The sequence below is a fragment of the Thamnophis elegans genome, chromosome 14, assembly GCF_009769535.1.
Source record: "Thamnophis elegans isolate rThaEle1 chromosome 14, rThaEle1.pri, whole genome shotgun sequence".
Taxonomy (NCBI): domain Eukaryota; kingdom Metazoa; phylum Chordata; class Lepidosauria; order Squamata; family Colubridae; genus Thamnophis; species Thamnophis elegans.
Genome location: NC_045554.1, coordinates 19103757 through 19115989, shown reverse-complemented (window position 1 = coordinate 19115989; position 12233 = coordinate 19103757). Strand labels below are relative to the sequence as shown.

Below are 12233 nucleotides of genomic sequence, written 5' to 3'. Positions count from 1 at the left end.
TTTGTTTGCATTACAAAAAGTATTGTGTTTTGCATATAATAATTAGTAGCTACCTGGTCAGAGATCAACATGTCAATTGGAGATTTTAATATGTAATAGCTTCCTTAACCTGTTGTATCGTCTGGGTTCATTGTTAACTCCAGCTCTTTTCTCTTAATTTCCTCTTCCAGTTCTGTTTGTTTTAAACCCTTGCTTATTTCTATGTGGTTTATTGATATTCATCAAGACTCCTCTCAATATACGCGTTGCTTGCATCCCATACAAATTCCATAGATGTACCCTTATTCATATTCAAAGCAAAATATTCAGATAGTAATTTTTTACAATCATTAATATACTTTCATATCTAAATAAGTTTTCATTCAATCTCCAAGACCTTCTTGCCTGCACTACCCTTCCAACTCCATCCAAACTGGGTTATGGTCCGAAAGGACCCTAGCCGCAATCTTTGTTTTCTTGACCCTAGAAAGCAAATCATTAGTGGTTAGAATAAAATCAATCCTTGAAAGGGATTGATGCCTGTCCGAGAAGAAGTGAAGTCATATTCCTCTGCATTTCTTTCTCGCCAAATATCTCTCAATTCAAAATCATCCATAATGTCAAAGAAAGGTTTGGGTAACTTTGCTCGCATCTTAGTATTTAGGCGGGAAATCTTCTTATCTCTCTTAGCATCTATCACTCCATTCCAGTCACCCAATAGTATATAGGAACTATAGTCCACTGTACTAATTAGCATGAAGATTTCTATAGATCTATCTTACTGTTGATTGGGAGCATAAATTCCCAAAAGTAATGTCTTTTTCCCTTCTAAGATTAAGTCCTAAAGCAATATATCTTCCGAAGGGATCTGCTTCTATTAATTCAGCTTTCATATCTTTTCTTAAGTATACAACTATACCATTCTTCTTTTCCAATAGCAGAAGCTGCAAAAATGTTGACCAAGTTTTGAGTTGATCAAATATTTTTGATCAGTTGACTTGATATGAGTTTTCTTGCAAACAATTACATCGTCTTAAACTGTTTGAAATAATGAAATATTTCTTCCTCTTCTGTGGAGAATTCAGGTCCGTTGACATTCCATGTTAAAATCTTAGTTGTCATCTTTGTTGGTTGAAGCATTTTTAGAGCTTCCTGCATGGCCTGTTTACCTTATGTCTAGCTCCTCCCACGGCTTCTGAACTTGTTGCTGTAACTCCTTGATCGATGGCCGGTGATTGTTGAGCTGTGTGCTTTTAGCTTGTTTCTCCATACGTCTAGTAGCATGCGGCTAGGTCCTTGGTTCCATAGCACCTTGCACTTCTAGAGAAGAGAGATGCTCCATCTTGTCTGGTGGTTGTGTAGTTGCTGTCTATCCTGTCCTTCGTGTGGGTCTTTCTCTGGGTCCAGATGGTGCAGGGGTATCCGGCCTTCAATATATTATAATAAAAATCTCGGGCTTTCCATACAGAGTTGAGGCGTACCTTTGCTTATCAAATGTAAATATGATGCCAAATAGTGCATCCCATCTATACTGTATCTGACAATTTCTGAGTTCTTCGGACCAAAAAAAGCGTAGTCTCTCCTGGCTCTTAACATTTGAGGTGGTATCTCTTTCAAAACAGCCAGGTCTTGACCGCCAATTTGAAGCTTAGTGTTATAAGACGCTTGCAGTACCATATTTCTAAGCTCTCTTGTAGTAAAATATATAACGATGTCCTCGAGGAAGCTGCTTCTGCTTTGCCAGCCAGGAGTTAACGCGGTAAGCTTTGTCAATTTGCCAGTCTAGGTTGGTCCCTGGTCTTCCCTCAGGCGGTCAAAAGCTTCCGATAGGATCTGTTTCAGGTTCTCCTGTTTCTCCTCACGCAGCCCCCTTACTCTTAATGCGAACTCCATTTGTCGGTACTGTATCATAATAATTTCTTTTTCAGCATTTTCCACTTTTTGTTCCACCACCTCTGTTTCAATGTCAAGTTAGCATTGGCATCATTAAGAACCTCTAGAGTATCTTCCATTCCAGAAATATGTTCTGTTAATACAGTTACAAGTCTCAGCATTTCGTCTCCCAACCTTACGTCAAATTTCTCATACAGCTCCTGTTTAAGTCCTTTTATTTCACTTTGATTCTTCTTTCATTTCTTTTATTTCCTCTTTTCTCTCCTGCTTTAACCACCTCTCTATTATCTCTAAACTTATCTTCCATTTTAATTGTCTGTGCATTAAGAGCCTCGCTTAGATTACTCAGGAAAAATTCTTTCGTTAACACATCCCCAGCAGGGGCGTAGGAAGCGGAGGCTGCGCTTTGTGCCAGGCACTGAGGATGTGCCCCTGGAAGTAGAGGGTGACGACTTCAAGTTAATATTGGTTTTGAAGCCCATTTCAAAATTTATCTGCCTGCAGTTAATAAAACTCTATTGCCTGAATATGCAGCTTTAAGTAAAGAGGCTGAGTTCCCCTTTTATTTTGGAAGTTTAAGGCTTGGCTAAACTTTCAGTGAGTAAACATTGTAACAAGACCGTTCAGCAGATTCATCACCATTTAACTTCCAGATAAGCAAGATAAATGAAGGAGTAAAATTCTTGTAGAAAATGAAACTAATTAAAAAGCTTCTGCGGCCTATTGTGAAACCAAAACAAATGATAAGCCATCTCTTTTGTTTTGAATTCTTGTGACAATTAACAAAAAGTGTTGGTTATTACCGGAGAAACCAGCCTGCTCGGCGCCATTTTAAAAAGCCTCTAAGTAAATAATTTTTCGGAGGAGAAAAAGAAAAGAAGCTAAAATGTTGATAAACAATTATTGTCCACGCAAACGGATTCAGCTCGTGATAAGATTAAATCAAACAAAACTTTGAACTGAGTGGGGGAGACCTACTTTGTCCCGCACAAGGCAGTTTGAAGTTCCCAGCACGGACAGCCGTTCTGCCTTGGGCTAGCCCCCCTTTCCCTGCAAGCACAAAAGCTGCAAAAATCGAAGAGTATTTGCCAGCAAAACAATTTCTTCTTTCCTTCTTTGCCTGAAGGATAAGAAAACCTGATAAGACGTCAGAATGGAAGATCCTCTAAACAGGTACGTAGCCAGGAATTCGGAGGCAGCTGATTTTTGCTGCCACCACCAGCAGGCTCCTCCCAGGAAGTCCCTCAGGCATGCATTCTGACCACCTCAGCAAACGGGAAATATTTGAAAGGCTAGCTTTGCTTTGGGATTCTTGCTCCATCAGCCTCACTCTTTCTTTCTGATTGTATGTCCTGAATGCCTCTCAGGCAAGGGGTTTATAGCCTCTGATGCCATGAAGCAGGTTGCTATTTAATGAGAGTTTTAATAGTTGCTGATATTAATTTAGGGTAGCTTAAATAACCCGCTTCCTGGGCGGTGACTTGCTGATGGAAGCAGCTTAACATAGCTGCTCCCAAGTTCCTGGTCACGTTATCTGTTCAGACATCTGACAGTACCTTATCCTTCAGGCAAGAAGGGAAGGAGAGAGGTCCAGCTGGGCAAAGTGCCCTTTTGATCTTGCAGCTTTTATGTCTGCGAAGAGAGGGGGGCCAGCCGAGGCAGAATCATCTCCGTGCCGGAATCTCCAGCTGCTTTTTGCAGCACAAAGTAGATTCTCCCACTTAGAACAACATTGAACTATTTGATTTTAATACAAGCAGAGCCTGTATGTGAGAACCTCATTTGGTTATTTAATCCTAGCTTCATTTTTACAAGATCTTCCTTCGTTAATTTGGCTATTTAAAAAAAGCTTTTAAAATGGCGACGATGAATTCTCTGTAACAATGTTTACCTTCTTAATCTTCTTGTAAAGAACAGCTATAAAACTTCAAAGGAAGGGAGTGATTCATCACTCTGCCTTATAGCCGGCCAGCAGATTTTACTAATTAGTTTCACTTCTACAAGATTCTACAAGACACTCTTGTTATCAATTTTGCTAATATATATCTCTAATATAGAGAAGTCTAAAATGGGCGATGAATATGCGGAGCTGTTTCGTTACAATGCTTTTTTCTGAAACCTTTTGCAAAGTCCTACGGAGTTAATAAAGGGGTGATTTAATACCTCTTTTCATAGCTGCACAGCGGCCCAGTAGAGCTTGATTAATTGCTTGAAGATAAAAACTTAGAATGGTCTCAAACTAAATCCTGGTCTGAAACCCCCTCCAGCCCCCAGAAGCACATCCCCAATACCTGGTACAAAGTCGCAGCCTCCACCCTCTATGTCCCCTACTGGAGACTTTCTAACAAAGAATTTTTCTTGGAAACTTTTAACAGCTTGACAATCAAAGTCGAAGATAAACTTAGAGATTTTAAAGAGAAGATAAAAGAGGAGATAAAAGAACTTAAGGAGGACTTGTATGATAAAATTGATGCCAGGGTTGCTAAAATTAAAGATGATATGCTGGGACTTGTAACTGTACTGACAGAACATGTTTCTGGAATTGAAGATAGTCTAGAGGATCTTAACGAAGCTAATACCAATTTGACATCGAAAACAGAGGTGGTGCAACAAAAAGTTGAAAATGCTGAAAAAGAAATTATGATACAATACAGGCAAATGGAGCTGGCATTAAGAGTAAGGGGGTTGCGTGAGGATAAACAGAGAACCTGAAACAGATTCTTTCAGAAGCTTTTGATTGTCTGGTGGGAAGACTGGGTCTAAGTTTGACTGGCAAATCGATAAAGTTTATCGCGTTACTCTTGGGTGGCAAAACAGAGCAGCTCCCTCAAGATATAGTTATATATTTCACTACAAGAGAGCTCAGAAACACAATATACAAGAGTCTTATAACACTAAGCTCCAAATTGGAGGTCAGGATATGACTGTTTTGAAAGAGATACCACCTCAAATGCTAAGAGCCAGAAGAGACTATGCTTTTTTAGTGGAAGAACTCAGAAACCGTCAGATACAGTACAGATGGGACGCACCATTTGGTATTATACTTACATTTGACAGGCAAAGATATAGTCTCAACTCCATATGGAAAGCCCGAGATTTTTATCACAATATTTTGAAGGCGGGACACCCTGCACCATCTGGATCCGGAGAAAGACCACAAGAAGGACAAGACAGACAGCAAACCACACAACTACCAGACAAGATGGACCATCTCTCCCCCCTAGAAGTGCAAGGTGTTATGGAACAAAGACCTAGCCGTATGACTACCAGACGAATGGAAAAACAAGCTAAAAGGCAACAACCTCAACAATCACCGGCCATCGATCAAGGAGTTACAGCAACAAGTTCAGAAGCCGTGGGGGGAGCTAGGCCAAAGGTTGAACAGGCCATGCAGGAGGCTCTAAAAAAGCTTCAGGTAACCAAAGATGACAACTAAGATTTTAACATGGAATGTCAATGGACTGAATTCTCCACAGAAGAGAAAGAAAATATTTCACTATCTTAAACAGTTTAACATTCTTTTAGAATGGCAGAAGGGTATCAATAAATTTGTATGGGCAGGAAAGAAGCCGAGAGTAAAGCTGAAAATAATGCAAGATATACGCGAGAGGGGAGGCTTGAAACTACCCAATTTAAAACTATATTATGATGCAGTGGTATTGTCTGTAATTAGTGATTGGATCAATTTAACTAATGATAGGATACTGAACCTTGAGGGATATGATCTGGTATATGGTTGGCATGCTTACCTGTTATTCAACAAAAAACTGGACAAAAACTTTAAAAGTCATATTTTAAGAAATGCCTTACTGCGGGTCTGGAAAAAATATCAACATAAATTAAATAATAAGATACCTATGTGGGCAATTCCTAGACATGCAATTGAAAATATAAATATAGCACAAAAACAGGATAGAATTACTTATAGACAGCTTCTTATTTTGGAAGGAGGGGCACTACAATTAAAATCCTTAGAAGTACTAAAAGAGGAGAAGGCAGTTCAAACATGGTTCCAGTATGGGCAATTACAGGCCAGGTGGAGAATAGATCAAAAAATTGGTTTTGTCCAAATTGAGGACAACTTATTTAAAGAAATAAGAGATCAAAGTTTAATGCATATAAAGAGGATATATAATGTATTAATACAGATAGATTCGGAAACAGAGTTAGTTAAAGATTGTATGGTAAAGTGGGCTCAAAATATTGAAGAACCAATAATGTTGGATACATGGGAAAAAATTTGGATAAGAAATGTGAAATTTACACAAGCTGAAAACCTGAGAGAAAATTTTTACAAGATGTTCTATAGATGGCATTTAGATCCTAAAAAGCTGGCTTCTATGTATCCGAATTTACAACCCAAATGTTGGAGATGTGGTTCTCTCGATGCTACATATTTCCATATATGGTGGACTTGCCAAAAGGTTAAGGCATTTTGGATAAAATGGTGGATTTTGCAAAATATCTTTAAAAGAAGGATAAGTTTACTCCTCAGTTATTTTTGCTAGGTATAAGTACTGACTTTACAGCGGTAGAGACTAACTTGATTCTGCACTTAATAACGGCAGCAAGACTGTTGGTGGCGCAATACTGGAAGAAGGAAGACTTGCCTACAATCCAAGAATGGACATTGAAAGTTACAAATTTAGCCGAGATGGCTAAAATATCGGCATATCTTAAAGATCACTCAAATGAGAGATATAAACGAGACTGGAAAAAATGGATTGACTATATACAAAATAAATACAGGACTAAGAAATTCCAGTTAGCCTATGCTTAAGATCAGGAATGATTTAAATTGTTTAAAGTTAGTTTAGCAAGAAGAAGCTAAGATCAATGTAGAGATGTTATTAATTTTTTTATTTCTTTTTTCTCAATAGATTTTAGACTGTGTTTGTTAAAAATCTATACCGTGTACGGGTTCTGGGAAGTCGGGGGGGAGGAGGGAGGGGGAGAGGGGGGGGAGGGAGGGATATATATTAGGTTAGACACGGTGTGTTAGATCTCAATGTAATGTGACTCCACATGTATACTGTTTTTTTTTTTATTTTTCTTTAAAAATAGGATAAGCCAAGTATATTAACATACAGTGGAAATACACCAAGGGGAGGAGGAGGAGGAAAGAAGAAAGATGGGTTAGAGGGAGGGGATAGAGGGTGGGGGGGGAAGGCGAGAAGGAAGGGGGGAGCGGATCTGGAGAGAGGAGTGGTAGAGCAGGAGGGGAAGTAGGGTAGAGGGGGATGATAGAGGGAAGATAGAAAGTTGGAGGGTGGTGGAAGAAAGAGGTGTATGGGGAATGGAAGAGGTATATTGGGCTTTCATTTTCTGGGGCATTGTTGACAAGAGGAATTGATGCAATTATTGTTTACATTGTATGGTGTATACATGTGAGTGTATGAAAATGAAAAATAAAAATACTGAAGACAAAATAACCCCTTTAAACCCACTAAAATATATATTTAAAAAATCGCTCTACCTCTTCCAGAGGATGGCCATCCTCTTTTATAGCCCTCAGACAGGACTGATAACACCATGAAATCTACAGACCAAAAATGCATTTGGATATGGAAAGTATATTTTTGTCATCGGGTTGTGTATTCACCTGTGTGCAAGACAGCCAGATTTCTGCCTTCCATTCTACTTTGTTCATACAATAGATGGAAATTGTCCTTATTTTTCCCAAGGAATGGAAGCCTCAGCATTACCCTATCTTGTCCACTCCTTTCCTCAAAATACTTTTAAATCCCCTATCTTGGCTTTGATAACTGCAGCAGTTGTGTTGGAGAGAAAAGACTTCCAAAGACTGAGATGTTGAGGATTAAACAATGGTGAAAAGGGGAAAAGAAAAGACCAATTTGGTCTTCACGGCTGGGCTTTCTCAATCATGGTGCCACTGCTGTGGAATTTGTCACTGGAAGTGCAATATTAAACTGTAATATAGTTGGGATATCAATATTGATAACATTCTGTATTTAACATGCTGTTAAGATATATGCCAGGAGATGTAGCTGTTTTCTAGTTCACTTCAAAAGCTGCTTGATACCCTCTTCCCTCTCTTTCATTGTTGGTTTTGGTTTCAGCCCTTAACAAAGGGAAAAAATAGGGGAAGAAATATAAGAACTCTTTGTATATTGCATATAAGACTTTCAGTAAAATATGACCATTTTCATTATAATCGTTGCATGATACATGCTTGTAAGCAACTAATTCTCAACATCAGATCTTCAGTGAAGAACAAGAACCATAAATCTATACTTCCGTTGTTGAAGGATGTAAGAAATCCATTTCTGTTAACACAACCATCCATTTCCATGTTATAAGGATATACAGGAAGCCCTCAAATTATGACCACAATTGAGCCCAAAATTTGGTGGCAAAGGGAGACATTTGTTAAGTCAGTTTTGTCTCATCTTTACGACTTTTCTTGCCATTATTGTTAAGGGAATCACTGTAGTTCTTAAGTTAATTAAGTGAATCTGGCTTCCCCTTTTGATTTTGCTTGTCAGAAGGTTGCAAAAGGGATCACATGACCCCAGGACACTGCAACTGTCGTAAATATGAGTCAATTGCCAAGGGTCTGAATTTTGATGATGTGATCATTGGGGAAGCTACAATGCTCGTAAGTGTGAAAAATGTAAGTCACTTTTTTCAGTGCCATTGCAAATGCAAACAGTCACTAAATGAATGGTTGTAATTCGAGGACTACCTGTATCTCAAAAGAATCCAGACATCTAAAATATTACTCCTTGTTCTTGTTTCTTAAACAAATGCATGGGATTATTTCTTTCTATGACGTAATGATTCTGGCCGTTGCACAAAATATTTTATGAAGCATTATTTCTTCTCATGATACCCCAAACAACACAACGAGATCCAGTAAATTTTTAACATCATGTTTTCTTGAACAAGCCATAATTTCAGACCTTCTGGAATTTTATTGCAGTTTCCCATTGTTTAGTTCCTAGCTGTAGATACGTTTCAGGAATTGAGAAGCTTCCTTTCTTTCCTTCAAAAACTGCTTTCATCTCTTGGGGATATTGTAAAAATGGTATTGAACTGGGGGCGGGGGGATTGCACACGTGTTTTGTGTGTTTATGAATGAAACTTCTCTTTGTTGTTACCAGAAGCAGCTTTTATGATGTTCCATTGTGGGACTAGATTATGAGTGCCAACAAGAATACCCGCTACAATCGTTTCTCCAACAGTAACACTCCAACAATAACACTCCCAGAAAACACAAACGGGGTAAGAGGGTGCGGTTTGACCGCCATCACCCCTGTGCATCCTGGGGTTTTCCTCCTTCCTTGTCGTTCTTGTTTCAAACCCATGTAGGATGGAAGTAAACACGTTCGCTCCTGTTGCAGACAAGAATGGAAACTACTTTTGGACCCACATACTCTGCTGTGACCACCATCACCAAAGGTTGGGAATGAATCATTCTTTGCTCTGTCTAATCTGTGTAAAATTATAGGGCAGTTTACAGAATAATAAACTGGTTTATTGCCTCCTCTGAAATCCATAATTGATTTGTCAGATGAAAGCTCCAGCCTGAGTTTCATAAAATTCAGAGTTGAATTTCATAAAAGCTAGATTCCGACTTGTAAACGCTCACATATGCAGGAACCAAAAATAGATTGCCCGTTACTATGGCAAGTGTTCCCCTCTAATCAGCCTACATGTAGAGTACTGATAGTTCGGATCATATTTAAGTACATCAATAATTACTAGTAGGTCCATAGAATAACGAACATAATAGTTAAAAACTGTAGTTGATTTCTGGTAATAGGATTAAGGGAAAGTAGGATTTGATTCACAAGTACCATACCTAAAAGCATGGCAGTCAAAAGATGTTGCCAGATTGCTTTCTGATGCGCCAGGTGACAGAACTAGAAAACAATAGGTGGAATTGTACAAGACACAAATTTGGGGTAAGCATCAGAAGAAACTTATTATTCCATATAATACATTTTATTAGTTTATCAAAATATAAAATACAAAGATTTTTTTAAAGTAATAGAAACTAGAAGAAAAAAAGAGAAAATATGGTGTAAAGAGTGAAAAGGAAAGAAAAAGGCACTGACTTCGAAACTCTTGAAGTCATAGTAGAAGCTAATAACAATACAACCTCAACTTTATTTTTATTTTAATTTTTTTATCCTTAATGGGAGAAAACACTTTTTCTATTTTGATATTTTAAATTTTAAAATTGCTCAAATATTATATGTAAAAGGGAAACAAACTCCTTCATTTTAAAACTACATTAAAGCTTTCATTCTATTATATATATTACACCAATAAAAATTCAATTAATTCCAGTTAGCTCATTGGATTTAAATATCTTCCTCAAGTTTATCCTCAGGAGTAAAATTTTTTTCTTATCTTATTTTCAAATTTGATCAATAATAATGTACAAACTTTGAGAATTATTCAGTTTTACATAGGACAGAAAACATGCATTTACAAACTCATAAATACAATATTACTTTAGAGTTTTCTTTTAATACGTATATCTACTTATAAAAATTTACCCTAACTAATTAAGTCATTAAATTTAAATCACTCCCTCCAGCTTATCTTCATAAAATAAAAGTCTTTTTCTTTTCAGGAGTGTCTATGGAATCTCTTTTCTTCAAGAACGTCTTAGCCTTCTTAATATCCATGAAAAAAAAAGATTCCCAAAGTTGTTCTGTTAAAAGTTTAGATTAGAATACTTCGTCATAGAATAAAGTTGTCTTCTCTGAAATGTCTATCTTTTTTTTCTCCAAAAATTCTCAACCTTGTTAGTATCCATGAAGAAACAATCCTCTTAAAAATGACCTCTTAAAAATAATGACCTCTTAAAAATAATGAATTTGCTTGGCGCTCTTGTTCAATTGCACTGGGAGAGTTATATTCAAACCATCATAATAAAATTAATATAAATCTGGTGTCAGATTTATATTCCAAAGTTACAGTTATGTTATTAGCGTTGTCCAGTATTTGTGGAGTTGTCACAAAGGGGTTGATAATTTTCTACATCTAGTTGTGTTTCTTTTAATATAATCTGCATGATTTTTATCTTTAGCCCTTAGCCGATTCATGCTATAAATAATACGAACAGTAAAAATAAAAAAGAAAGCTATACGACGAAATTACCTCCAATCTTCTTTACAGTAGTTACAAATGAATTTATTATCCCACCTGCCTCTTTCAGATCATATTATGTGGTTACTTTTTTCCCATGTTAAGTAAAGAGTCTACAAGAGATTTTCGGTCTTTAATAAAAGTACATATTCTATTATTCATGACCGAACAAATTCATTCTGCCCTTTCTACAAGTTCTGCTATCTTCACAATCCACTCCTCTTGTGAACGTTTCAATGTTTTCCCATCCTTAGGCATATACCTGTAGTACTGAGGTTACCGTATATAAAATCAGTCTTTCATAATCCTTGCATAATTGTCCATCTGTAAGTCTCAATAATAAAAAAAAAAGTTCTGGGTTCATCCAAAATTATCAATCTTTAAAATTCTATTGAGTCATCTTCCATTCTCCACTCAAGTGTAGCCAGGTCTCTTAACAGATTCAGTCACTGACGTTATAAAATTCTTCCCCAGTTCATTGGACGTTTTTGTTTATTTGTTTCTTTGTTTGTCTGTCAAACATGTACAGGTAACAGGTATAAGTACGAACATAAACATGAACAAAGGTCACGTGAAGTGTTAATACCACTTTATAAGGCCTTGGTGAGGCCACACTTGGAATCCTGCATTCAGTTTTGGTTGCCACGATGTAGAAAAGATGTGGAGACTCTAGAAAGAGTGCAGAAAAGAGCAACAAAGAGGATTAGGGGCCTGGAGGCTAAAACATACGATGAAGGGTTGCAGGAACTGGGTATGTCTAGTTTAATAGAAAGAAGGACTAGGGGAGACATGATAGCAGTGTTCCAATATTTCAGGGGTTGCCACAAAGAAGAGGGAGTCAAACTATTCTCCAAAACATCTGAGGGTAGAATAAGAAGCAATGGGTGGAAACTAATCAAGGAGAGAAGCAACTTAGAATTTCCTGACAGCTTGCCTCCAGAAGTTATGAGTGCTCCAACACTGGAAGTTTCAAGAAGATGTTGGATAACCATTTGTCTGAAATGCTATAGGGTTTCCTATCTAGGCAGGGGGTTGGACTAGAAGATCTCCAAGGTCCCTTCCAACTCTCTTACTCTATTCTATTCTAAAGGAAGTAGATGCAGATAAATGGGGACAGTAAGACAGGGACGGTTGGTATGCTGCTGCATTTATGCACGACATCTTTGTAAAATATCTGGCTTTTCTGCTGTTTGTTCTGTTGACGATCCTCTCCTCCTTAAATGAGGCTGTGAGCTTGA

The 12233-nt window shown here is 37.5% G+C and overlaps 1 protein-coding gene across 1 annotated transcript in view; it reads left to right on the top strand.

The window, feature by feature from the left end:
* The window catches only part of TRAF7 (TNF receptor associated factor 7), a 91437-nt gene that overhangs the window by 25436 nt on the left and 53768 nt on the right, over positions 1–12233 (top strand). The window contains 2 exon segments of the mRNA XM_032230242.1: positions 8997–9117; positions 9237–9294. Coding sequence (XP_032086133.1) covers positions 9034–9117; positions 9237–9294 — 142 coding nt within the window. The 5' untranslated portion in view covers positions 8997–9033.